The 27,930-nt window shown below is 38.5% G+C and overlaps 2 protein-coding genes across 5 annotated transcripts; one reads left to right on the top strand and one right to left on the bottom strand.

Moving 5' to 3' along the window:
* Positions 1-2,614: 2,614 nt before the first annotated feature.
* On the top strand, positions 2,615-18,481 carry phrf1 (PHD and ring finger domains 1). 3 transcript variants are annotated; one of them, XM_044123526.1, is made up of 19 exons: positions 2,615-2,697; positions 3,977-4,105; positions 4,208-4,327; positions 4,506-4,702; positions 4,793-4,876; positions 4,973-5,106; positions 5,210-5,301; positions 6,195-6,373; positions 6,626-6,758; positions 6,893-7,014; positions 7,142-7,335; positions 7,512-7,634; positions 8,282-8,436; positions 9,621-11,493; positions 11,993-13,161; positions 13,272-13,348; positions 15,444-15,584; positions 16,017-16,145; positions 16,261-18,481. In XM_044123526.1, exons 2-19 carry the CDS (start codon positions 4,018-4,020, stop codon positions 16,423-16,425), a joined length of 5,175 nt encoding a protein of 1,724 aa, XP_043979461.1. In that variant the 5' UTR covers positions 2,615-2,697; positions 3,977-4,017; the 3' UTR covers positions 16,426-18,481. The 3 variants fall into 3 exon arrangements, with proteins under 3 accessions (XP_043979461.1, XP_043979463.1, XP_043979462.1); XM_044123528.1 differs by lacking the exon at positions 2,615-2,697 and adding an exon at positions 3,356-3,902 and having other exon boundaries at positions 6,195-6,358; XM_044123527.1 differs by lacking the exon at positions 2,615-2,697 and adding an exon at positions 3,357-3,902.
* Positions 18,482-19,832: 1,351 nt separating this feature from the next.
* On the bottom strand, positions 19,833-22,937 carry irf7 (interferon regulatory factor 7). Of its 2 annotated transcripts, none has more exons than XM_044123524.1 (10): positions 22,834-22,937; positions 22,458-22,611; positions 22,054-22,225; positions 21,862-21,962; positions 21,705-21,756; positions 21,504-21,608; positions 21,207-21,412; positions 20,465-20,666; positions 20,238-20,353; positions 19,833-20,155 (listed from the first exon to the last, which is right to left on the bottom strand). In XM_044123524.1, exons 1-10 carry the CDS (start codon positions 22,839-22,841, stop codon positions 19,949-19,951), a joined length of 1,323 nt encoding a protein of 440 aa, XP_043979459.1. In that variant the 5' UTR covers positions 22,842-22,937; the 3' UTR covers positions 19,833-19,948. The 2 variants fall into 2 exon arrangements, with proteins under 2 accessions (XP_043979459.1, XP_043979460.1); XM_044123525.1 differs by having other exon boundaries at positions 21,207-21,409.
* Between the last annotated feature and the right edge of the window lie 4,993 nt (positions 22,938-27,930).

The following is a 27,930-nucleotide window of genomic DNA, read 5'->3' as shown; positions in this document are numbered from 1 at the left end:
ATATGTGTGCAGCTATAGATATATGTTCATTAATCTATATTTATAGATCTGTTTATATGTTTGTTATAGTAAACTAGTTTCTGTTTTCAAAATGCCATGTGAATAATTGTTTTTTTTTTTGTTTTTTTTTAACAGCGCATTTTTTGTTGTGGCACCATTTGCTGAGTGTTAATGAAGTTCTAATAATTGCTGTAGTGAGGTAAAAAATAACTTCTGACAATATTTCAAATTACAAAATAAAACGCCTTGACCAAAATAAATTTTTCATCTCTTTTTTTTTCTATTGCAAGTTTTATGCTAACACATTTTAGGACCTTTGTTTTGTTGATCAAGATTGCATATCTAAGAATGTAATTCACTTCCAGGTTAGGTGAGAAAGACCCCATTGTTCCTACAAGGATAAGGCATCTGGGTCCCACTGAAAACCCAGTTAAAGCCCATTAAAATATACCTGGGCAAACCCATGTGGGGCCACCATGGAAACCTTGGACAAACCCACTTGTTACCCATATTCTAGCCCAGATCAGACCCAATTGGGACCTAGGTAAATATTCCTCAAGGCACCTTCGTGGGTCATACATGGGTCTCATGTAAGATAACCATCTGGGCCCCACTGAAAACCCAGTCAGAGCCCACTGAAATCTACCTGGGCAAACCCATGTGGGGCCACCGTGGAAACCTTGGACAAACCCACTTGTTACCCATATTCTAGCCCAGATCAGACCCAATTGGGACCTAGGTAAATATTCCTCAAGGCACCTTCGTGGGTCTCATGTAAGATAACCATCTGGGTCCCACTGAAGACCCAGTCAGAGCCCATTAAAATCTACCTGGGCAAACCCATGTGGGGCCACCATGGAAACCGTGGACAAACCCACTTGTTACCCATATTCTAGCCCAGTTCAGACCCAATTGGGACCCACATAAATATACCTGAAAGCACCCAAGTGGGCCACAGGTGGGCCTCATGTAAGATAACCATCTGGGCCCCACTAAAGACCCAGTCAGAGCCCATTAAAATCTACCTGGGCAAACCCATGTGGGGCCACCATGGAAACCGTGGACAAACCCACTTGTTACCCATATTCTAGCCCAGTTCAGACCCAATTGGGACCCACATAAATATACCTGAAAGCACCCAAGTGGGCCACAGGTGGGCCTCATGTAAGATAACCATCTGGGCCCCACTAAAGACCCAGTCAGAGCCCATTAAAATCTACCTGGGCAAACTCATGTGGGGCCACCATGGAAACCGTGGACAAACCCACTTGTTACCCATATTCTAGCCCAGTTCAGACCCACTTGGGACCCAGATAAATATACCTGAACGCACCCAAGTGGGCCACAGGTGGGCCTCATGTAAGATAACCATCTGGGCCCCACTAAAGACCCAGTCAGAGCCCATTAAAATCTACCTGGGCAAACCCATGTGGGGCCACCATGGAAACCGTGGACAAACCCATTTGTTACCCATATTCTAGCCCAGTTCAGACCCACTTGGGACCCAGATAAATATACCTGAACGCACCCTAGTGGGCCACAGATGGGCCTCATGTAAGTTAACCATCTGGGTCCCACTGAAGACCCAGTCGGAGCCCATTAAAATCTACCTGGGCAAACCCATGTGGGGCCACCATGGAACCCGTGGACAAACCCTTTTGGGACCCATATTGACAGCCCTCTTTTAACCCATATGGGGCCCACCTAGGTATGCTGGCTGGGATGTTGGCCCAACGTCAAACCAGGAATAGAGACTTTGTTATGTAACAGTAGATTTTTGTAATTTTTTTCAAGTCACTAGAGGACGATTTATTCCGCTCTTTTCAAAACTTATGTTCAGAGACTCATCGACTAAAAAAGTTGGTTATTCCCAAAGTGAAGGTTGGGATTCTATTATTATTATTATTATCATTATTATTATTATTATTATTATTATTATTATTATTATTATTATTATTATTATTATTATTATTATTATTATTATTATTATTATTATTATTATTATTATTATTATTATTATTAGTCAGAAATCTCAGGTTTTTGAGAGCCTATTCAAAAATTAACTTACATATAATAGTAAAATATACTTCTGAACGTTTTAAGAAACTATTTATGAAAGATAAGAGTAGGGTTTTCTGCTGCCAAATTTGTTTTCTGTGCTCCCTTGTTTAATGAACTTCATTGAATAACAATCAGAATTTGTAGTTACAAGTCTATTTTCAGAGAAACGTATCCCCTATTGTACTGACCTACCTTAATTGGATTTTCTTAAAACGTATTATTAAACTTTATTAGCAGATATGTGCACACAAATTAACAAAAATGTCTAAAAGCACACATGTATTTCATATATATGTAATTTAGAGGTTTTTTGCTGCTCAGGTAACAGTAAACGTTCATGTTGTTTTTTCTCTAGGTATCATTTACAGTGCTTTGCTTTGTTTAGCTTCACTAAATCACACATAATTTGTTTTGAACTTTGTAACACTAAACTCAACCAACAGTTTTAGAACCGTGAATGCAGCATCTCTTATGTTGATTCAGAAAATGATGATCTTTTTAACGTGCACGGTCTCTTTAAGAATCCCATATGTCGAAGTTCACTCGGTAATTTCCGTCCTTAGCCAGCCGGTGGTGTCACTCACCAGCAGTGGAGACTTCAAACCTTTATGAACATATCTTTCTCTACTGAATAGGGTAGGTTTAAAAATATAAATAAATGCTTCTGCGTGAAATGATAGGTGCATGAAAGCAGACTTAATGTTACGCAAAACGCTCCACACAATGACTGGTTTTCGCACAGATTGTAAGCGGGCTAGTGGTTAATGTTCGCTAATTTTAGCTACTCCGAGGCTAGCTGTCAAGCTACACTGAAGCTAATTTTACTAGCTAGCGTCATTTCTTGAAAAAAAGACTAACGTGAAATCTGGGCATCTTTTTTGTCATGAGATAAACATTAAAAATCAACATGCATATTTCCGTTGTATATTTATTTTATGTGAAAACTGCTGAAAAATACTACTTTGTCATGAATTTTGTTCTTTGTTTACAAATGTAGCATTTGCATAATGCTGCTGTTGGTTAGCTCTTAAACGTTAACTAGTAACCTTCGGTAATAATATTTAGAATGAAAAAGGTAACAATATTTGACTAGCTGATGAAGATTGAATATAAGTTAACAGGAACTGCGGAGGAATCAGATTTTGAAAGCTTTTTACATTTTTGTTTTTAACTATCGTAAATAGTTGGAAAGACTGCAAATGAAAGAGAAAAAAAGAAAATCTCATGATCTTTTTGCAGGGCGATTTAAGATAAAAATTTAACTTTCTTTTTTGACGTTTTGTTTTTCTTCCTGTGTAAGTACAAAAGAATATATATTTTTATTTATCTCTCAGTGGGAGTATTCTTAGATCTTTACCAGTATAATCATAAAAATAAAGCGTAACATGTTCCGGTTTTTGGTAGAAAGAGAAAATGATAAAGCATTCAAATACAAATTGAGCTTGCTGCAATTTATCATGCGATTAATTAATTTATTGTTTATTGTGACAGGCCTAGGTAGGGGTCGCGCCAACGATATGACTCATCAATCATATGAAAGATGTATAAAATTGTTATTTAAACTGCTAAAGCTCACATTCTGTTCGATATCTAAAATTTACAACATTTAACCAGTTACATGAATTAATTTAATAACTAAAGACAACATTTTAATCTCAACGTCCACATGAGCCCACTCTGAATATATCAGCCACATAGCTGAGGTGGGTGTATGCTGCTCCCCTATCTGAATGTGAGCAGGTTATCAAGTGTATGTGCTGGTGGATTCTCCTCTTGAAATGGTGTAACTCCACCTACCTCACTTCAAACCACTTGAGTGTCCAATTCCGAAGTAGCATTGGGTCAGTTTCTCAAATTAGCATCAACATAGTAATGAAAAAAGTCATATGAGTTTACATAATTTCTTTAATTTTAGGCATTAGAGAAGTTTCTGTGCTGTTGTTTTGATGGTCAGCCATGGATGAAGACGACAGCCAAGATGAGCTGATTAACCGCAGCTCATCTCACAGCAAAGGAAAAAGAGCTGCATTATGGGCCATCTCAGGTGATTTCTTTAGATGAGTTTAGCTTCAATTTATTTCATATTCCTTGAGGTTTTATACCTATTGTTACTTCTTTAATTGAATTATCTCTATATGTATTATAGATGACTCGGATGATCTCGACGAGGAATCTGAAGAGGAAGACTCTGATAGTGATGATGACGAAGGAGATCATACTGCAAATGGAGAAGACGACGAGGAGGAAGATAGTGAGGAAGAGGATGGTAATGGACACAGTGCTTGATCTTCTCTGTGTATATGGATGAGCTTTATGGCAAAGCATATGCACCCATGGTGTTTGAGGATTTTTTTCTTTCTGCTGAAGTTATTCCATTGTATCCTCTGTGAATACAGTTTTTGCTATACTGTAAAAATTGAATGGTGTTCCTTTTTTTTATCTAGATAGTGAAGAGGAGGAAGATGCTAAGTCAGGGAAAGGAACCTTTGGAGGAAGTTCTGCTGACTTTGCAGAGATGAGCTCAGACGATGACAGAGAAAAGTGTCCCATCTGCCTGAACTCATTCAGTAGCCAACCTGTTGCAACACCAGAGAACTGTGAGCACTACTTCTGTTTTGACTGCATCCTAGAATGGGCTAAGGTCAGTCTGAATTGGTTTCAACTCAGTGATAGAAAAAAAAACACACTAAAGAACATGACATCTTAAAAATTAATTCACTCCCTCATGTAGAATGCAAACTCATGTCCTGTGGACCGCATTGTCTTTGACAACATATATCTGAGGAAATCTTATGGAGGAAAAGTAAAGAAAATTGTGAGTATGGTTCTTTGTACACAAACTTTGAAAAGTTAAATGACTGAGATTTTCCTTTAGTATCATGTGGGCTAATTCTGTAAAGTGTGTGATCAGGTCACGGTTCAGAAGCCTGTGAAGGCAGGACAGGAGGAAACGGTAGACCTGGACTTGGAGCAGACCAACTGTGAGGTGTGTGGGGGCAGTGACCGCGAGGACCGACTCTTGCTCTGTGATGGCTGTGATGCGGGGTGAGATGAGGTTTTACCAAAGCCTAGAGTGTTCTCAGCAGGTTTTCATCTACCCCTTTTAAAAATGAATTGTTATGAGAGTAAAACCTTACTTGTGTCCTAGGTATCACATGGAGTGCCTCACGCCTCCTCTTGATGCTGTTCCTGTTGAGGAATGGTTTTGTCCTGAGTGTGAGGCCAACAATCGCCAGTCAAGTAAGCCTTTAAGTTACCTTTCAAGATCACTTATTTTGCAAAAAGAAATTATAGCAGTTTGTGGAAATGCATACACCTGTGATATCTATCAGTCTGGGAATAGTTACAAGCCTTAGAAGTTTCTAAGGCTTTTGGTGCTTTAGAGAACCACAGTGAGAGCCATTATCCTCCAGTGGTGGAAACATTGAACAGTGGTGAACCTTTCCAGCAGTGGACGGCCAACCCCAATTTCCTCAATTGATATTGGAGTAATGACAATTGGGGTAATTACCTGGCTTTGCCAGATAAGGTAAAGGCCTGATCTGGACTTTGACCTAGACCTGGAACTAGTCAAGTCATGCTGTGGCAAGACCTTAAAAAGGATGTTCATACTCGAAAATCCACCAATTTGGTTGAATTAGAACAATTTTGTAAAGATGAGTGGGCCAAAATGATGGATATGTGGAAATTGTTGGAGGATATTTGATTCCATAAGTCTAGTTCTTGTCTGAGCTCATAGTATCATGATTTGTTAGAAATATCCAGAGATTTTAAAATCTGGGTTCTCTTTAATGTTCTCTGATTTTACACTTAAAATCACACTTTACACTTAAAACCAGAGAACATTGAAGGAATGAACACAATCAGGTAGGAATAGACTTGCTATTCCTACCTGATTGTGAAAGATGCTGTAAAATTGTTATAGCACTTTGGGGGAGAGGACATTTATATAACTTTAAAGCAGATATCTAAATATAGAGAATTTCCACATTTGATTATAACTATAATTTATAATGAAACAGATTTTTCATCATGTAGTTTGTCCATTGGTATGTTGAAGAGCATAACAAAGAGTTTTAAAAAAAGGAATAAATGTGAAGAGAGTTCATCAGTCTCTGCAAAATGTGTTTTAGGAGGTTCAGCTGAGGAGATCAGTGACACAGACAGCCTGTTCTCTACTCCCCATCCGGCCACCAGTAGGTTTCGAACTCACACCGCTGGTCCCACCAGGGCTATCGCCCGAACGCAACAGAGCGAGAGAGTTCGAGCCAACGTCAACCGACATCGCATAACCCAGGCACGCACATCGCAGGTTTGGCATGACGCTTTTGTCTCGGCAAATATCCTAATCCGTGCAAAGCATTTGTGTGGTGTTAAACTTTAATGCACTTGGTGTGCTCTCATCTGGTTGAAACTAACTAGTAACTCCAGCTTAGTAAGTTCTCTGTTTGGATAAGATTCAGTTAAAACATTAAAAGTTTAGTGCATGTACTGAAATTGGTTTTTGCACGATATCAGGCTTAGATAGCATCCCAGCAGAGTAATGCAAACACACTTTTTGTAGTTGGCTCCAACATATCTGATTCAGTCGACCTGGCTGGATGAAACCATTAATGCTGTGGTTGCTGGACTCAACACCGCTGTGTATGTACGGGACATCACTCCTCGGGCGCCATCGAGCCGGAGACGCAAAACTGGTAAGTAAGTCAGTAAATGCCCTCCAAGTGTCTAAGTCAATCAAGTCAGCAAAGTAGGCAAAATTTGAAGAAGAAAAGACAGTTTGTTGTCATTAGTGGTCGTAGGCAATGATGAACCTTGTTTGATTTGATAGGAAAACGTAGAAAGGTGAGACGAAAGAAGACATCTTCTAAGGGGAAAAATTGTCAAGCAGAAAAAACAGGAGTCAAAAGGAGAAAACGAAGGGCAAGGAAGAGCAAATCTAGGAAAAAAGCTGTAAGTGTTTCAACATCCCTATTGGTTTGTTTCTTTTTATTTATAAAGCATAAGTAAAATTATTTGCCATGTTGCCAATGTGTAAGGTCTTTCTCTGAAGTTATGTATGTTTTTTTTTCCCCATCAGATTGAAAGAAAGGTAGCCACTCCAAGAAGCCGTATTGCCAATAATCTAGGAATTGTAAAGGATAAGAAGAGCTCCTCACTTCCAACAGTATACCGACCGTCAGAGAACACATTGAGTAGCATGCGTGCCGACATTGGAGCCGCATCACTCTCCATCTATGGAGATCCATTTGACCTGGATCCATTTGTTGACCAGTAAGGAGACATAGTACTGTTTGATCATGTGAAATGCTTGCTGTTTACTTTACTTGACAGACGGCAGCATTTTAGCTTGAGCTAGGATTTGTTGTTACACAGCACACAAGTGATGAGACATTTTCATTTAATACGTATTCCATAATAATTTTGATGTATGATCTTTATTTGACCAGTGAAGAGGTTGAAGAGCAAGCCCAGGTTACGTCGCTGTTGGAGGCAAAAAGGCGAGGGATCTCTCGGTCTGCCCTTCGCTCTCATCAGCCTGTGGCTCGTCCAGTCACTGCAGGCCTCTCCAGGTAGCTCTCAGTTTTTATCTTTAGTAACTTTGAATTTTAGAGGTAACTCTGCTTCTGCAGTTCCAGTTTAGTCCTTGGAAAACACATTTCTATGCCTGTTGAGATGCGTGTTCTTTTGCTTGTTGTGAATGTACTCCTTTGGCTTAACCTGCCAGTAGGTGGCAGGTTAAGCCACCTAACAAGACAAAGCCCACCAATGAATGTGCACTGATTTAAAAAAAAGACATTTTAAAATTTTTTGTTAACTTTAATCTTTAAACCATTTTAATCCAGTTTAAACCAGAGTTTTAGATGATTTATCTTATTCTAATTTAAGATTGCTGGGCTGGAACTGATTTAGGTACAGGTGCTTAGTGCTGTTAAGACAATATCAAATCAGAATCCAGCTTCAATGATTTGTTATTTCATGACTGTTGACTATGCAGATGACATAAACAAACTTCTGTAAGAGCATTTCTGGTAAAAATGTTTGAATGGGAAAATGGATAGAAACACTGTAAAGTGGGAGGAGGTTGACCTGAGATACATAAAATAAGGTTTTTTTAAAAATATGTGTAACTATTAAATTTTTTTGGCTGTTGGTGATTTCAGTATTGATTTATCTGTGTCAAATTTCTAATTGAATCTTATTTGTGGCGCTCTACTAGGAGAGGTGTGGACGTCCCTCACTCGCCGGGTGTTGTGGAGGCTGCCCCTGTCCCTGATCTACTGGGAAGCATCCTGTCTGGACAGAGCATGCTCCTGATGGACAGTTCTGATGTCGTCATTAGTCGAGATGGTTCTCTTAAAGCTTCAAAGCCAAGTAAGTGTGGCTTGCACATTTCTAAAAACAGCAAAATGCAAATACACTCTACCTGTTTATTTTGTAAAATATGTTCATCAAAACATATATGAAAATGTTTTTCACAGCTTTTGTTGTCCACACCAGTTGGCCAGTCATGATAACAAATTTTGCCGGATGATAAATTGCTCCAGAAGTTATTGCGATAAACGATAATATTGTTGTTTTGAGACCATTTATAAGTAATATAATGGTAATCCTCTGTCTTCCTAAAGCCAAATACCCTCAGAAACAAACAAACAGTGATTAAAAAAAGGCCTGAAACACTTGGCTCCATTTCTCTAACCAGCTGCCAGGCTATGTGTTCTACATTGACCATTGAAAATAGTTCATAAAACCACCAGTATAAATTTGCCACTCAGCATTCTGCAACATTGGCAGCAATCCTATTATTATACACAGATGATATCAATGCATCAATGGTGGATCTAAAATTGACAAAGAACTGAACATGTCATTTTTAAAATTTTATACTTTACTTGCTACTTTTTTGTTCATGTCGATGATGTCTGAATTCTGCAAGTGGTTTATTATGTTCTTGGGTGTCATCCTCTTATACAGATCTTTGGATTGTGGGTGTGCATTTATCTTTTTGACAGATTTTGTTACTTTTTATCTGGACTAGATCATTGATCAGTGGACAGAATAAAAATTATTGTTTGCTGGCTTCAGTTCGGTATTTCCTGGAGCCACTGGGATAAAGCAGAAACAGATTATTTTCTCTGTGGAATGTCACTCCTGACTAAAACAAGAGCAATTACCCATATTTCCAGGTCACTCTTATTATTTTTGACAATCTAAAATAAGAGCCTTCTTTTATTTATTGCAGCAGTCAAAACATAATTATCATCTGTTTTGTGTTTTGATGTGTTTCAATTCTTTGTTGACCTTTTGATTTCTTTTTGTGGTTTAAAGGAAAGAGAAAAATTTAGATTATTCAAAAAATGAACGATTACACAGCCTTTGTGTTTACCTGTTGCACAAAATTGGTGAGGAGTTCATCACATTTATTCAAACATGATAATGTTTAATGATGTGCCTAAAGTACGTTTAATTCTTGTCTTCAACCATCACAAAGAAACCCCGTCTTGAGTTAAAATAAACCATGTGTTATTGTTTTTTTTTTTACATATTTTCTATTGCAGTGATGCAACCTACACCAATTCCAAGCAGCAGAAACACCAGCAGTTCAAGTGATACCAGCACCCTCAACAGTCCAGGGTGTTCGTACAATTTAGGAGACAACTCTGCATCTCTGCACCACAATGGGAATCCATCAGGATCCTCACCTACCTCTGTGAATGGACTGTTGACACCTCATTTACCCTCCTTCATGCCCTCCTCTGCCAACCACTACCAACCGAGACCACGTTCTGACTTAACCTCTGGAGTGAATCCAAGTTTGCCTCCTCATCCGAATAGACCAGTAGCAGCCAATGGCATGAGAGCCCTAACAGAAATGCCTTCTTCATCTGCTCACCCCATCCAGGTTTCCAACTTCAGGGACAAAGGAACAACTCTGTCACTGTCCCAACCTAAGAAAGCTCCTGTTAAACCCACTTGGGTAGATGTGTCTGTGCTTCCTCGCATACCTAAGATAAAAAGAGAGAATAGTAGTGTCACAAATGACAGTACAGGTCATGGTGGCCTTTCTGACAGTAGCAGAGGAAGTAGGAATTCTGCTGGTGCTGGCGATGGTTCTGGGTTGCCTAAAAGTGGCATGAACAGCCTTTCTGGGGACAAAGGAAGGCAACAGAGTGTTGATAAGCAGAAGGGCCACTCCGATGGCCATAAGAACAGGCCGGAAAGAGCCGGCTCATCATCAGCATTCTCAAATTCCTTCGCTTCCTCGTCCTCCACCCCTCCTGCAAGCCAGACTCGGCATGCGTCATTTTCTTCATCTTCAGCTGTAAGTTTTCGCATCAATTCCAGTGGGAACTCCTGGCACGCCAGGCGGCTCAGCATAACGTCATCCTCTTCAGCCAGAAGCAACGTAAAAGAACAGTGGAGGGAAAAAGAAGAGGAAGCAAAAAAGAAGCAAATGCACAAAGACAAGAAAACACTTCTGGCGTCTCGTACAGTCGCCAAGGAGCAAGACAATATTTACGATCCTTTTAATCCCACGCTATCTGATTCAAGTAGTTCGAGCGACGAAACTGAGCCCACAAGCATGAACTTCAGCTCTCAATTTGGCACTAACAGAGGGAAACGTTCTACTTTAGGTAGCAACAAGGGTTCAGTGCCACGACGTTGGGATGCAATTCAGGTGAAAACTGAATCAGAGGAGACGGAGTTTTCGCAGGAAGTACCCAGGAGTTCGCAGCTTACTGTAACACCAGAAATAATGTTTACGGCAGATTGTATCAAAGTCGAAAAGAAATCCGATTTAGCCGAAGTTAAGCAGGAGAAGCAAAAGTTTTTCATTGATACTGTAATTAAAAAAGAACCAAGTTCAGATGAATGTGAAAGTTCTGATGACAGGGTTGTAAGTGAGAGTGAGATAAAAATCGAGAGTGCAGACAGCACATCACTTTCTTATCAACATGTTAAACACATAAAAGCGGAGGAAAATCCTCAACAGAACAGTGGACTTTCTGCCGAAATGTCCAGTAGATCTCTTCTCAACTACAGGAATAATTCATCACCTTCCTGCTCGGGTTCCATCTTAAAGAAACAGATGGAAGAGACCAAATCAGAAGACTCACCAACCTGTTCCAGTACGCTGATGGGAGATTTGGGCCATAGGAAGCAAACCTCCAAATCGTCAAAGAATCAACATCCCAGTAGCTCAGAGACAGACATAAGAGAAGACCTTCATGCCTTGGATAAGGAAGGCAAAAAGAAGGAAAGGGAAAAATGTAGGGAGAAAGACAGGAGCTCAAGGCGATCAAGGTCAAGAGAAAGGAGGAAGGCACAGTCAACCTCTGACAGCTCCCAGCCCAACTCTCCAGACAGAGTTTACAGGAAGAGGCAGCGGTCCCGATCACAGTCCAAAGACGAGACAAAGAGGCGATCCAGGTGAGTGGAAAGCTGTTCAAGCTGTAGAGCACAGTGGCTATCAAAAGTGAAGATATTGCTGTTTAAATGTCAAACTTTTGTGATGCAAAAAAAAATTGGACACCATGGTAAATCATTTTAAAACTTTCCACATGTAATATATGACAGTTATTATAAATAAATTTAAAAATACATTTCTTAGAAGGAGAAAAAAGATAATATAACAAAATCAAAAATTAGATTTTACTTCAGTCATAAGTTACATGTTAAGTTGGTTTTAATTATTATTAAATCCAGATTGCAAAACAAATGTACCACTTATTGAAAAAAGAAACACAAATGTGCTCAATTATTTGATGGTATGCTTTATCTTGCTCCCATTTTTAACATCACAAAAACCGTGCATTTTAACAGGGCTCAGGTACACATTTGAAAGCCACTGGCGACAGCTTGTTTGATCACTTTCTGTGTTTTAAATATGTTATAGATCACATAGGGATTTTGTCATTTTGTTCCGTAGATCATGTTCGAGCTCTAGCAGCAGAGAGCGCTCAAGGATAAAGAAGAATAAAGGTAAGGACCGAAATGAACGCACAGAGAAAAGCAGAGTGTCCAAGGACAGAAGACGTGGTCGATCACGTTCCAAATCAAGGTCCAAGTCACGGTCGAGATCCAGATCGAGGTCTAAGGATTGTAAGCGTCACTTATCTCGTTCAAGATCTCGGTCTAGATCTAGAGAAAGGAGGAAAGATTGTGCCAGGCAACATGCAACAGTCTCATCCAGAGATAAAGTGGATTCAAGAGCTAAAGATGGGAGACAAAGGACTAATACCGGCTCAAAAGGGCGAAGGAAAGAGGAAGGATCGACCAGAAGTACAGACAAAACCTCAGCTTCACACGAGACATCCTCGAAAGGAACAAATCTCCCACAGGAAAGAAAAAAGGAGAACGAAATTACACAAAGAAGCTTAGAGAAGAACAAATGTGCTGGAGTGAAAAAACAAGAGTTGCCTTCCTGTTCGTTTGTTTCTCAGGTAAAAGATGAAGACAAAAACTTTGAAAGAAGAGATATTCAGGCTAAAGAAATCCCAGTAGAATTAAAAAATAGAAAGGAAATCAAAAAAGAAAAACCGCAACCTGTGGATATGTTTGAAGATTGTCCCATTGGTAAAGAAATTAAAAGTGAAGAAAAGGATAAACCTTCCTTGTCAGTGTCCCAGAGCGATGATGAGGTAATGGAGGGTCATGACAAGACAGAGTCGTATGAAACAACCATCAAATCTGAGGCTAGCCCCACACAGGACTGCCCTTCTCCACCTGTCTCCTCACCTCCTACCCTGTCCGCTGAAGACCCCCTCCAGGATTCAGTATGTCAGTTTCAGCTAAGTTCATTAGAGTCTGACCAACAACAAAACACAGCTGGAGCGGCGAACTCATCAAAACCGGAACCTTCAGAGTCTGATGAGGATTTTAATGTGGATGTAATGCTGGACAATCTCGATCACGTCAAATCGGAGCCTGCAGAGGGTAGCGGCGCACATGCTGATGAGGAGAAAGAAGCTGTGGAGGAGAAGGAAGAAGCGGAGCCGACATCAGCTGCAGCCGGATCAAAGTCCAAGACTCAAGTGAAGCGTGTCACCTGGAACATACAGGAGCCAGAAGGACCTCAGTCAGAGAAATCTCCAAGCAGTAAGTCTTGTCATCAGATTGTTTCACTTCATTTTCATTCAGATTTTTTATGGGAGTGAAAGTTGTTTTCTATTTCAATCTCTGGCCTTGTGTTGGTTTTACTTCCACAGAGTTAGCGCTGTATAAGTTGAAGCTGAAGCAGGAAGGATCTCGCAAACCCCCTTTGGCTGTCCAGACATCCACTCAGGTCAGGAAGAGCTGTTTCATAGTGTTTTTCTTTGCTTTTCAGCATGGATTTTCTTAAAGTGCATGGAATGTAATTTTAGTGATGACATGCAGGTGGCAGTGTGTACCTCAAGGCTGTCTCTGGAAAAAGTCACATGGTTGAAACTGAAACTGATTCTGAAGCATTTTCAGATGAAACGAAACTAGATCTTTGTCTCTTCACAAAACCTTTTACCACTCATTGAAAACACTGTTATGATCTTATTTTGATGTGTGTTAATGTGTGTCAGTCGGTGTCCACATGCATGATAAGTAATTTGTATAAATGCACAATGTCTTTACACCATGAAATAACAATAGAAACGGCAAATTCAGACCACATGTACAAAAATTATCCTGCAGTGCAAAGGTATATTATCTTAAATCAAATATTAATATGAAGTTCAGTTAAGTGAAAATTGCTTACAAACCTTCTGGCCATTATAATAAAGTTGTTAAACTTCTTAAATCATGGAGTAACTGGAAATAATAACATGTTTGACTCATTCTCCTTAGCCAAACTCAGACATGATTACTGCCAGACCTTTGGAGTCATAAATCCCTTAAAGAGAACCTGCCTGACTTGACATAAATGACCTCCAACATCACAAGCAATACACACTAGCGTAAATCGATTCCAGCAGCAATAAAAAAACAAAGTCAGTAATAGCTGTCAGTCTATAAAAGATTATAAAACAATCTCTATAGCCTTGGGTGCCAATCATATCAAAACGGATAATAGAACATCTACAGTGGTCTGAAAAGTGTTTGCTTCTTTTCTAATATCCAATTTATTTGCACATTTGTCACACTTCACTGTCACACAGTGTTTCAGAACATAAAACCAATTTAAATATTAGTCAAAGACGACACAAATAAAGATTAATGCAGTTTTTATATAAAAAAAAACACAACTCTAAACCCATATGGTCCTGTATGAGAAAGATTTCAACCAACACCTAATAATTTGCTGAGCCGCCATTAGCAGCAACAACAGATATCAAGCTTTTGCGATAGCTTATAATGAGTCTTTTTCAGCGCTGTGGAGGAAATTTGGCCCATTGCAGAATTTTTTTATTGCAGCCGTAATGACCATAATGCCTCCCTTACGGTTTGTTCCCCGCTATTGTAGGCGTGAATATTGACTGGACCGTGGGCTGCCGTCGTTGCTCCACTGGCTACAGCAATGGAAAATCTCCAAGTTATGATTTTGATGAACTCAAATAAACCCAAATATTTCATTGTTGGCCCAAACATAATGAAAACAGTTTAGATTAGCAGATGATTTTTTCTTTGCATATAAATATATCTACATATTATTATTTTTTTTTTTCAGCATGAAACTTTTTGGATTTAAGTACTGCAGTCAAAAGATGTAAACCAATATCCACTGATGAACTTTATTTAAAAGAAAATTATAATCGCAGAATACAATGCGTATCACACCAGACTAATATGACGAAGATCTGGTGTGAACCAACCAGCACAACATTTGAACTCTGACAGAATGAGAGCTGAATCGTTTCTCTCTTCTTCATTGCTGCCTGAACTCCAAACAGATGAGCGTCTTACAGAGCTACGAGATCACGGTCATTCCCCTCCAAAAGTTCATTCATGTGTTCCTGGTGCTTCTTGTGATTAAACTCCCATCCTGTGGGATGACTATAAACAGGCCAGTCATGCTCCAATCCTCCCCTTTGGAGTTGTGTAAAGAACAATGGGGCAAAGCAATACTACAAGAAACTCTTGTTGGCACTAATTTCCACCAAGCAATTGAGCCACACAAGGAGTTCCTGTGTTTAATTTGGCAGGAATCCTCTTTCACTCTAATGCAGGAGGGCTTAGATAGCAGTTTGTCTCTATAAATAAAATCATTGTTGAAAACCATTTTGTATTTTGTACATATTATTATTATTGACTGATGCTGAAAGACATTTGATCTGAGACATTTAGATCTGCCTAAAAAACAAAAAACACAGAAGGAATGCATAGTGGGGAATAACTTTGAATGGTACTGTGCAGGACTTTCCCTTTTGATTTTGCATATTAGGTTAAATTAATAATTCATACTTTTACAGAGCACTGTGTGTGACTCCTCAAAGAAAAGTGTTGCTGGTTTACTGAGTGCTAATTCCAGCTCGGGAGGCCTCAACCCTGCGGAGTTATCAACCACTGAGCAAAGAGAAGCAGAAGAAGGGGATTTGTCAAGGAAAGACAAGGTGAAAATGACATTTATTCATTTTATCTCTCAAATAAGGTTATTAAAGAGACATACATTTTTTTTTATTCACTTTAATTTTTTGTTCATGTTAAGCACATTTACTTTGTAACTTTTTTTTCTCAACATAATTTCATTAAGTTTGTTTTCTATTAAAAATGCAAGAACCCACCTGACCCAGCTAGCATAAACGAGCAAAAAATTTACTGTACAAGGAAGTTAAGACATTTCTTCTTCCTGATGCGGATCACTGCAGAGCTGCATGTGTCCCGTTGGCACAACAGGCACTTCACTGAGTAAAAGAATTAAATAATACCATCTAGATTGTGGTCTGTAGTGTAATGTGCTGATATTAGCTGCCTAGTAAACTGAAATAAATATAAAAACACCTGAGGATTAGGTTGTAACATGAGCAATGATTTATTCCTAACAGTACCTCAAAAAGCTGCACATGCAGGAGAGAGCTGTTGAAGAAGTGAAGTTAGCCATCAAGCCTTTCTACCAAAGGAGAGACATCAACAAAGACGAGTACAAAGAGATTCTGCGTAAAGCTGTTCAAAAGGTGAGTCAGAAATAAATGTAAAACTCCTTTTGAAAAAGTACTTTGTAATTCGATATAACAAACTCTAGTTTTTTATGGGATTCTTATACGATTATCTTTTATTTCTGGTCACAAGGTGTGCCACAGCAAAAGTGGGGAAATCAACCCAGTGAAAGTGGGAAATCTGGTCAAGGCGTATGTGGACAAATACAAACATGCAAGGAGGCATAAAAAAGGAGACGATTCATCAAAGGTCCCTGAGGATCAGTGTGAGCCAATAAAACTCTCCGACAGTCCATAAGGAACTATAAACTCTCATTGGCCCTCACATCCCCTGTTTTGTGTTCTATATCTCAAGCAACCCCAAAAGAGAAAACTGAAATGAATACTCAGTTATGGAATAGTTTCTTAAATGTTTGCTTAATGTATGTATTACGTTCTTTAAAAGTGACTTGAATTACCCGTTTGTGTCTTCATCTTGGGTCGTCTCTGACTAAAAGTGATTTGTTTTGTGTTGTCCAGTTGAGAAACATTAAAATGGAACCCTCAGTGTTGCCTTAAAGAGGCAAAACTTCAAGACCATCCCATGGAAATATAAATCAGGTAGCCTTCTCCTTTATCTGCCATTTCACTCTGAGGATACAGAGTTTTTTGGCTTCATGTTGTCTATGGGTGTTATTGTTTTCTATAAAGAAAATTAGTTATTTATAAGTGGTAAAACTAAATGTCTATCCTCAAGTGGTGAAATTATGCAGCTAATGCATATTCATGACACATTACGGAAAGACACTGATATGCAATTTTCTAGAAAAAAAAATAACCTGAATCTCATAGGAATTTGAGATTCAGTTGTAAATAATTGAGTTTTGATATAAATACCCAAGGGATTCTTTCATCCGTTTTACATGTTGTGAATTTTTTCTTTTTTTTTTAAAATAGAGAATATTTAAGTTTTGTAATTGGAAGCCGGTGTTGTGTCTTCCACATCTAACTCTACTAAATGTAGTTGGATGAAGGAAAATTGTATACGAGGTTTGTAACATTTGTTCATTTCTTATTTTGGCGGGTTTGGAGGCCATAGGGTGTAACACCAGGTCTATGGTTTGTTTCAGTTAGTAACAGAAATATAGGAAATCAGCTTTTAGATTTTTGACATCAATTGAACAATTTCTTTGAATAAACAATACTTAATTTGTTTATTTATTTTAGTTTTTAACTAGTTGACAGCATTTTCACAAGGCATAATATGGATGTAATAGTTAGAACGACTAACTATTTCAACCTTCCATTTCTTTCTAAATGTTTGTCCACTATCCAAACCTACTGATTTCATGTCTTGTATTTTCTTTAATATCTTTGTTTCATTTGGAGCTGTTCGTGCTCTGTTCACTCGTTCACTAATTATTGACTAAATTTATTGGCATTGATGTATGTGTTGGTGAAATCAGCTTATACACCTTCACACATGTTGTAAATATTTCTCACTAGAGGTGCAACTGAAGTAAACATGCCTTTTGCTAGCAAAAGGTTTTAACCCTTCTGCAGCAGATAAAGGCTTACTGTATTTGTTCTAAACTTAGTTTGTCTCAGTCTTAACTTTGATTTAAAATATTCACAGCAAAACACATTTTGAATTGTTGGATCTATTGTTCATTAGTTGCTTACTGTAAAGATTTACTGGCTAGGTTGTTGGACTTTGGTTTTACAACCTGTGTATATAGGCTTCATAAAGCCAGGGACCTGGAATATGGAAGATGCTAAAAGAAAAGGTGCTCCTCCTTATCTGAATGTTTTTGATTTCTGTTCAGTTAACTTGATTGAAAAGGCTGCGTGGTTTTCAAATGGGACACAAATAAAACTGTGTAGTTTAAAAAATGGCCAATTTTTTTTTTTTGTCATTTTAAGTTCCAGTACCTGCTCATAGTGGATTCCATGTTAATACTGCTGGTCATATTATTGTGGTCTGAAGCAGTACTATCAGAAGAGGCCAACACTTTGTCCCATTTCATACTTTGCTCCTCGTTCTTAGAGCGACGGGTAGATCATCCTAAATGCTTCTGTGGTGCAGTGGCTTTCTACCCCTTAAGAACATCTACATTTGCAAATAAATTTCTAAAGGTTAACATTTATCCAGTTTGCATATATTTACTGGCACAACCACCATTGTAAAGTGTAGATTCAACTACTGTGATATATATATAGTTTGATAGCTTAAAATTCATTTCAAACTATGAAGGAGAAGACCAAAGGTTGCATATGAACCAGGGATGCAGAGCCACCTTTGATCTATCAGAATCAGTACCTGAGCTGAACCAGTACCACAACTGAACAAAATAAAGTGACCTCACTAAGTCAGATACAGGTCTTCCTGTTGCTTTGGTGCTTTCCTCTCCTCAGTCTCTCTCAACTTCAGAGATGGTCAAGTCTCTAGACAAAAGTTTCTTGACCTGCCAAATGCAGGAGCAGAGGCACAAAATCCTACAGGAACCTTACACTACAATAGATTAATGTTAGATTGCAGATACAAACAAAAAACACTTAACTGAATTTGGAAAGTTTGAATGTCATTTCTTGGCCTATGATGGCCACACCGGTTTTTTTGAGTTTCTATAAACTTTTTTTGATGTCAATAATCTCAGCTACTTGTAAAAGAGTCATTCTGGGATATTATGTTTGACACCCAAAGATGAATGATTCTTGATTAGTTTTATACTCTCCTTTTAGACATTAGAGAAACTCCTCTGAAGTTCCAAAAATATCCAATATCTATTAACTTCAGTTATAACTGCACAATTCATCTACGGACCTTCTCTCCCTTCACTTCCGGACGTCTACATCACCCGGGTCACAAAGACAATGAGAGCTAAAAACACAGTCAGAACCAGAACTCACACACAGTACTCTTTGCTCTTACTTCTGCCTTCTGGAAGGCATTACAGAAGTGTGAAAGCAACAACTAACGGTTTGAAAATCAACTTTGATTTCCGCTGTCAGGCTGTTCAACTCCTTGTGCTTTAAGGTTTTTAATGCATGCAACTATTTTTTTTATTTTAAGTTTAGTCATTTTGAAGTTGTTTGAAGTTGTGTTGAAGGCTTGTGTGTACTTCACCTTGTGAAATACACAATTCATTGTCCGGTTTTTTTTCTGGGAATGAATGTTATTTCTATGATTATTTTATTTTGCTCATTTCAACATTTAATCATTTCAAACATACAAACATTTATGTTTGATTCAAAATTTGTTGCATTGACAAGACTGACATTTAGAGTTGAAAATCGTTATTGTAAAGTTTGACTGAACTTTACGTACAGTAACAAAGAAAACCACAGATTCTTGGCAGTTTTTTTTATTTTACCATTTGAAAACTTAATATATTCTCAGTTAAATACAGAAAATAATAATCTAATATATTTACATTTTACATAGTTTATGAGCTCTTTGGGGTAGAACTGAACTGGAATTGAGTTAGGCTTATGATGTGCTATTTACAAGCACTTAAGAGACAAACATTTATTACAGAGGTAAATAAAACAGATATCATTATAGCTTATCTAAAAACCAATATAACAATTTTCTGAAATTGGACACTGAAAAACAAATTGGCATATATGTATAAAGAGAATCTTAGATTTACAGTAATTGTGTATAGGTTTATTTTGTAACAGTTCACTAGTTAAGGAGACTTTCTGCTTTTGTAGTGGTTTAAGTGTCAGTGTTTCAATAGTGCAAACAAAAAATCAAAAGGCGATGAGCTGTGTTTAATTGTGCCTTAATTGTAAATGGCTAGTTCACTTTCTGCAGCAGTTATCACTTTGACTAGAGATCAGTGAGAAATCAAGTCTCCAGTCTGATCAATGAAAGGCACACCAATGGTCAGTTGCTCTTCAGCTCCTGGCAGAGAAAACACAGAGCTGATGAGGTCAAAGAGGCTGTTGTGTGAAATCTGCAGGCTGATGTTGTCGCTGTGGAGAGATGAAGCCCCATCCATCTGGGCCATGTCATGAAAATATCGACAAATTAGAGGCACCACCTGTAGGCATAGAGGATGTATGTTAAATCACTTAGTAAAGTGACTGGAGAAGGATCAAACAGAATAAGCAGGAAAGTCTTACTTTCACAACGACAAGCTTCTTTTCCAGCGGTTTTCCCTCTGGAAACTTCTCTCCAAAGCACATGTTGATGGTGTATTCAGGAGAGCGGCCATTGTTCTCCTTGAAATGTTTAAGCTCTAAAAACACACATGGGAAGAAGGTGGGTTTAACTCAGTGCTTACTTAATGAAGTCCAACAGAAATGAGAAATGCTACAACATTCTAAAAGGACAGAAAGTTCAAACCAACCATTAACATATTTGTCAAAACTGAGGAGCTCCACCACTGTGTTTTTGGGCAATTTTTGGGGGTTTGGATGGGCTACGTTGGGGTCGCTGGTGCTGGCAAACACATGGCAGTTGTCATGCCTCCGGGCGTAGATACCGGTCTCCTGCACCTCCAAGAGCAGACCTCGCTGGATGCTGCTCAGTATGCGGTTGGTGTATTCAATCTGAGGCACAGAAAGACATAATCAGAACAACAAATTCTTTATATCACGTTTGTGCTCACTGCATGTTCTAGCCTTCCCTCATGGATATTGAAGAAAACCATGCACATAACACAGATAAAAAAAAAAAAAACCTGGCTCTTGGAGTTTTTCAACATTTGGAGCTCTTTGTGAGTTCCTTCAAATCCAGGAATCTTTTTTGTATTTGAAATGTCATTGATTTCTTTGTCTCTTACCTTTTTAAAAACACATAAGTTCAACACAAAGTAATTACAGATGCTGCCCAAGGAAAATCTTCTCTTTAACTAATCACATCAAATGAGGCATCCAATTTCAAATGAACAGATTTCCTTTTCAGTTTGTGTTGATTATTTTTAAAAAAATGTCTGCCTTCGTTTCAAAGCAATGATTAGCAAAACTAAATCAAAACTCTTATGCAATGGTTTGAAGAACATTGGACTAATCTTAAGAGTAAAGTGTGGATACAAAATCATGGCAAATTGACTCAGAGCCCATCCAATGTCAGTGAATGTAAAGATGTACCTGTTTGTGGTCCAGCAGGCCCTCAGTGGAAGGAAAGCAGAGATAAGAGGCGTTGAACTTGGGGTCCTCGCTGTGGTAGTGGAGCTGAAGACGGTTGGTGTGTAGCATCGCCTTCAGCATTTCCTTCTTCCTGTAATGGATGGAGATCTCCAGGTCGTACAGACTGGGCGTCTGAGGTGAACTGAGGACTGGAGAAGCATTTACTGTTTGGAATATGAAGAGATAAAATGAATGAGGCTCACACTGCAAATGTTTATGCTGTTATAAACATTTTTTAGTCTCTTTTATCAAGCATACCTTGACTGTAAGCCGTCTGATCGGCTGGTAGATATTGCGGAAGGTTCTCAGTTGCGGTGAGATAACTTAGAACAGGATTATTATGCTGTGTCCACAACTGCTCTTCTGTTTAGAATGAAAGATCGTTTAAGATTGTTTACTTAATCTTCAACATAAACACCTCTGACAAATGTAATATTGTCTTTTACATATAAGTTTTACCTCCTGATTGGCTGCCAAGATCCAGGGCCATGAAGTCCTGATGCAGATTGTGCTAGATGGGGAGAACAAAATATTATGTTACCATTTAAGTACCAGCCTGTCTGTGAATATTTAACTTGTTAACAGACATGAAAGTTCACTTCAGTTAATCCTGCACCTCATTTCCTGTGGGAAAATACTCGGTGGTTGGGCTGAATATATCTGGAGTCATGTCAGATTCCTCCTGGGAATCTTGCATTGGCATACCTTCATAGTTGCCTGCAGTTAAAGAAAAAAAGACAATCTTGCTGAATTTTGTCTTACACAAAGGTTCTCCACATCCTAAAGCTAAGGTCAAATAGCTACTCACTGTCAGTGTTCATAATCTCATAGATTTTATGAGGGTCCTCTTGATTCTTGGAATTATCTGTGACCATCTTGAAGCGCTGAGACAGGTTGTTAAGAGCACAACGGAAGTTGGTTTTCCATCTGGCCTTGTCATTGGGGAACTCGTTGATTTTCCCACTCGCCACTGCCCAGGCCTGTGGACACACATCCACAGCATCAGACACAGTGCAGGAATTCTCTTGACATTGTAGATAAAAACAGCTTTTTAAGTCTGGTCTAAAAAAGCTGAGCTAAATATGTTAATTGACACATATATCTACATCTATCTATTTGTCTGTGTGTCTATATGTATATATGCACACGCACACACATACACGTTTGTTTGTCTGACTGTACGTCAAAAATACTCGAGCTGCTGAAACATACCCGGAATATTTTACTGTCCTCATCGTTGCAGTCTTTTCTGGAGTTGTGCTTCCACGGCACTCTGAATTTATTTTGATCCACGTAGCACAGCCCCTTGTACTGGCCCGTCTCCACTTGCTCGATGAGCCAACTGGCAAACTGAGGCTTGGGCGGACTGTGAGGAAACACGACAGATCCGTATTGTTCAGACAAGCAACTTAGCAAAAGGCGCCAACACATAGAAGTGAGAGAATATGCAGAGAAAGCAATAATGCAGATACATTTATTATGAACTCTGTGCATTAAAAAAAATTAACGACCCCTCTGAAAACATCGCTAGTTCAAAATAAATAAAATAGTAAATGCCCAGAGCAGAAAAGCAGATGTTTCACCATACCTTTGCATTGTGGAGCCGAGATATCAATATTGCTGTACGGTACTACCAGCTGCAGTTGTTTGTCTCGGTAATTTTACAAGTTTTATACACCCACTTCTGTGACGTGATGAGGACCAGGGGATTTACTATGGCAAGCCATTATAACATAAAATCAGTTTCGTCTGCCTGTAATTACATTTTGACTAGACGCAACTACATTTTGACTATTCTGAATAGTAAGTTAAGATATTTACATTTATAGTATGATTAGTGAGTATAATTATTAACGATATTTTCAACTATATGTTGACAAGTCAAAATTCCTTTTGAGAAATCTCAAATGACATCACTTATTTGACGGTCACACATCTTTATTTACAATTTATCTCTAACGTAATTTTTTACGAATTGCAAGGTCGACCCCCTTCTGCTGCCACTGAGCTGTCCAAACAGTTGCCTGCAGAATTGTGGGTGCCTTACATATAAAGTTGTCAGAAAATGCCTTCATGCGCTTGAAAACTGCTTCAGAAATTTGCAAAGATTTTCTTGTTTAATCACTTGCGACAAAACACAATGCACTTAAAAAGGCTTTGAAAAGCTAAAAGTAAATTGAAGCCTCCATACAAATCAGAAGTAAATCTGACGTCAATTATAATAGTCTGAATGTAGTTATGTCTTAATTTACTAAAATTTATGGTCACTCATAATAAGCCAACTTCACATATCTTGAACGTCAGTGCGTTGAAATCGATTTTATGTTTTAAACGGCCTGCCATAAACTCCCCTTTTAAGGGAGCGGCATCCACTCAGACGTAGAGACAGTATGCGGAAAGCCTGAGCGTCCTGCTTCATAGGAAACTGAAAGTTTTCTTGCTGATTGTGTTTCATCACATTTAGGGATTGCCTTGCGTCACCTATTTTTTCATCACCACACATCCCAGAGTATGCTCTTTGTCCTTTGTCTTTTTCAACCATTAAAGCGCCACTGGAATTTACTTTATCTTGAATTACACTGGGATTTACGGGGTTTTAATTTTTAAGATTGGAGGTCCGAGTGTTGTATTTGTTTTGAGTTTCAAGTATAAGAATTGATTCCTTAAATAAAATCATGTGAAAATCCAAGTTAAAACATTTACCTGGACTATGTAATATTAATTTAAAGGCACATTTGATGCAGGAATGTGACACCGCAGTAAAAAAAACTAAGTTTCAGGTGAAAGTTTTAAGGAGAAGCTTTACCTTTATAGAACAGGTGTACCTTTAGATCCTTGCTAAAATGGTGTGCCTCAAAACCACCCAGTTCCACAGAATTCAGACAACTCATTTAAACATTCATGTGGTCCTGACACTTTCAGTATCTGAATCATGCAGGTGTGAACTTGTCATGAGACTGAATCAGAGAGAAGGAGTTGTTTTTAGAGAAACTGCATGAAAAACCAACTGGTTTTGCTCCTTGATCCAAATTGGACACCACTTCCTCTTTCTAGAATTAGAATTTCATCACGGCATACTACTGCTTCTTTTTTGCTCTCTATTCCATAACTCAAGCACAAAAATTAGGAAAATGTCAAACGTCAGGTTCCTATATCCTGAAAGTCACCACTGCGACGCCACTTCATCTTATTATTTTGCATCCGAGGGGAAACACCTCCCTCTATGTATCACTGTGTCCTCCTGACCACAAGTCGCGTTAGAGAAGATACTTCCACCTCACTGTGTCAGAACTAGAGTTCTCAGACGCACAAATAGCCTAGAAATGTGTCAGGAATAGGGAAGCGATACAAACTCTATAAAGGAACACTTCCATTTTTCTGGTCACTGGAAATAATATGCATGCTATTCAAACAACCCCTCCAAATGGAGAAAAACCCTCAGTGGAGTTGTGGAGCATTGTTATAATATTCTACTTCTACATAATACTAATTTATTATGCATACGCAATGTTAACACCATGGAATACAAATGTATTGAATTTTCTACATTTTGCTGCATTATAACCAAAAATGCCAATGCCAGATTGAGCATAATTGTGAAAATGATATCAGTTTTACTTTATTGAAAGAGCGCTCTGGCTCCATTTGGAAGGAAACCATGAACTTTAATGTTCAAGTCTAACGTCTGTCCAGTCTCAAGTCTTTTGTAGACTCTCGCAGGTTTTCTTCCAGGGTTCTTCTTTCTTTAACTTCATCCATTGTCCCATTCTGTTGTGCTGATGAATTAAATGGATCCCAGAGTATAATGCTGCCATCACTATGTTTTACTGTGGCAGTGATGGTGTTTACAATCACACCATCATTGCCTTCGCAAGGAGGTCAGAAAGTTTAACTTTGCGCTCATCTGACCAGTGCACATTCTTTTACAGGTTTTTTGTGCCCGCTGTGTGGCTTTTGGCAAACTGTTTACTCTCCATTTTTAGATGATGATTGAGCATTGCTTCATGAGAGAATCTAAACTATACAAATTGTTTTCTAATCCAGATTAGCTTCAAACATCTCCACAACCTTATTCCTAACCACCCTGCTGTGTTCCTTGGCCTTTACGATGCCATTTATTCTCAAATTTGCTCTAAAACTAGTGAGTTTAGAGTGCATTTAATGGTTGAGGCTATTTTTGTAACATACTCTGCACCAATTTTTTGTCTTTTGCTGTAGAAAGTACAATTAGACCAGTTCTTTTGTGAGGGGTTTTCTATCTCCCTTTCTGTAATCCCAGTCATGGTAGACGGTCCTTCATATTGAGCCTTATTTTCCTGGACATCTCTTCCTAGTCAGTGAGAGTGGTTTCACTCTGGCCACATGCTTGCGCAGGATGATGGATTCATCCAGAAGAGTTAGCTGAGCTTCACTAGACAGTTTATATCAGCTGGTTTTAAATGATCAACTGAATCCAACTTTATCATATTATAATTTGGGCGTATTGTAATCTGTGCAACACAATTTTAATCTGCCCATGTTTGGGTTGGGCTGATGATTTTGAATTTTATTGACAGGATTTGATTTTGTATCTGAAAATGAACTGAAACTGCTTGTACCCTTAGATAACATTTGATGTGAATTAGTGCCATGTAAATAAACTAATCCTTTAAACAGTATGTTGATTTAAGATGGCTTACATGGCACCAAAACCAAACACGGAAGTTAGTTATTAGAGGACAAACTTTTATTGTGCAGCTGCAGTTAGTTGCAAGTCTGTCACTGTTTAAAGGGGATTTTTGCAGGGAATTTTTAAACACTCATTCTTCATTCATCCCTCTTTTAATATTGGCTCTATCTTCATCTATCATGTGCAGATTCCCCACTCAGCCACGCAATCTCAGTCAGCCAATCTCTGATCTGCATGTGAGTCTATGAAACTGTGTGTGTACACATTCTTCACAAATTGTTGGAAAGACTTGAGTCTAAAACAATATCTGCCTCTTGGAACCTGCTTAATTCCTGTAAACAGACACACCTTTGCTTGCCTGTACCTACAAGCCTGGCAGGCTTTATGAGTCTATTTTTATACAGAAGTGAAACTAAGCTGCACTTATTGTGATGGTAAATATGTCGCATAGTGTCATATTACGGTTTGAATAAATAGGATCAACCGTTTCTTAAGACACTGGAATGTTGCTCCAAGAAGACACAGCGAAGATCACAGGTGTGAAAAGCAAACATTCAATTAGAAGTAACACTAACATTTTAACTAAGAAATTCACACCTTCTGGTAGCTTAATAAGATTTGTAAGGTTTGTCATAGTCATATTTAAAATTTAACTATTCAGTTTCTTCTGGCTCTCTTGTGATCAGAACATTCAAATAAATGTCAGAAGAGATACCACAACACCAACACTAACCGGGTTAGTGGTGGTGCTGGTCCTTAGAGAACACCAAGAGAGTTCCTTAAGTGCCCCCTACTGGTGAAAAGGTAAGGGAAAACTCCTTCAACACTTGATATGTACAGGGTATACAGATATGACAAACAAGCATTTTATTACAATGGCTTTGAAAGAGTTGAAAGCACAGAGATTTCTTAATGTTTTATGAAGGAACATTGAAAATGCTTTTTAATGGCTTTGTGTATATGAGCGTTTGTAATAGAAGTTGTAGTGGAGTGTTAATATTAGATTACATTCTTTAGCGTGTATAAGTCATATTTTCATCTGAAAAAGGTTCAGGCTCATTATAACCAAAGAAGCAGAAAACGTAATCAGAAAATATTGAGTGTAATAGATGTTTTAGTATTGAAATTGCTCATGTGTGTTTTATATGAGTTTGAAAATATTATATGAAACAGGTGGTAATTTTTTGCAATCAAAATCTGCTGTTTAATGCCCTGGGTCAGAGGAGAGGTCAGGGGAGCTCTGTTGTGGACTGAGGAACCAGTTTGAAGCAGTTTGAAAGGATGAAATAACATGGATAGTTGATAAACTTTGGCTATGGGAAATGTTCTAAGTGTTCCATGTTTTCACAATAGATGTGAAATAAGCACATCTATTGTTCATACCCTGGGAAAATACATGGGGAGGATGGCTTGGACAGCAGATAGGTTTATCCCTTGACCTTAGTAACACTTGCATGGTCGCTGGTGTACAAACACGTCATTACAGGCTGTTTGCACGCAGGCAGAGACCACAATACGTCAGAATGCATCTGACAGCAAAAAACCCACCTTGACGTACTTTGATATAAAAACAATTGAGATAAAACAGCTAGTCAAATCACTGGTGTGTGACTCTTGTTCACCACGGCGCTCTCCTTATATGCATCTTTGTATTTTTGCATTGTTCTAAGATAATTTCTTCTTTGTGGCTTTGGGTTCTGATGATCATATTGAGATGTTGGTCCGATTTTATCCATTTGGTTGTTTTAGTAAATTCTGGTTGATTGTGAAGTTGAACAGTGGCTGTCGTCTTGGGTTCACTCTTACACCTGACATTAATGGACCTGGGGAGACGAAATAACAACGAGCAAGAGGTAGAAATACCTGTTGCTCGTATATATGTTTCTAGTACAGTTAAACTACCACTCTTTGAGATTCATGGGTCATTAATTCATCCCATCCATCCATCCATTTTCTTACACCCTTCTTCCCTAATGGGGTCAGGAGGGTTGCTGGTGCCTATCTCCAGCTGCGTTC

Source organism: Gambusia affinis, linkage group LG08 (assembly GCF_019740435.1).
Source record: "Gambusia affinis linkage group LG08, SWU_Gaff_1.0, whole genome shotgun sequence".
Taxonomy (NCBI): Eukaryota; Metazoa; Chordata; class Actinopteri; order Cyprinodontiformes; family Poeciliidae; genus Gambusia; species Gambusia affinis.
The sequence above is the reverse complement of the archived record's forward strand: the minus strand, read 5'-3'. Positions and strand labels throughout refer to the sequence as shown.

What these genes read in the sequence shown, in the direction of transcription:
- phrf1 (XM_044123526.1), top strand. Translation starts at nt 4,018, where the DNA reads ATGGATGAAGACGACAGCCAAGATGAGCTGATTAACCGCAGCTCATCT. An exon ending in GAGGAAAAGTAAAGAAAATT is followed by an intron (nt 4,877 to 4,972) that starts GTGAGTATGGTT and finishes GTGTGTGATCAG; the next exon opens with GTCACGGTTCAGAAGCCTGT. An exon ending in GTCACTGCAGGCCTCTCCAG is followed by an intron (nt 7,635 to 8,281) that starts GTAGCTCTCAGT and finishes GCGCTCTACTAG; the next exon opens with GAGAGGTGTGGACGTCCCTC.
- irf7 (XM_044123524.1), bottom strand. An exon ending in ATTTTCCCACAGGAAATGAG is followed by an intron (nt 21,757 to 21,861) that starts GTGCAGGATTAA and finishes CTCCCCATCTAG; the next exon opens with CACAATCTGCATCAGGACTT. An exon ending in GCCTGCTGGACCACAAACAG is followed by an intron (nt 20,667 to 21,206) that starts GTACATCTTTAC and finishes TCTGTGCCTCAG; the next exon opens with ATTGAATACACCAACCGCAT.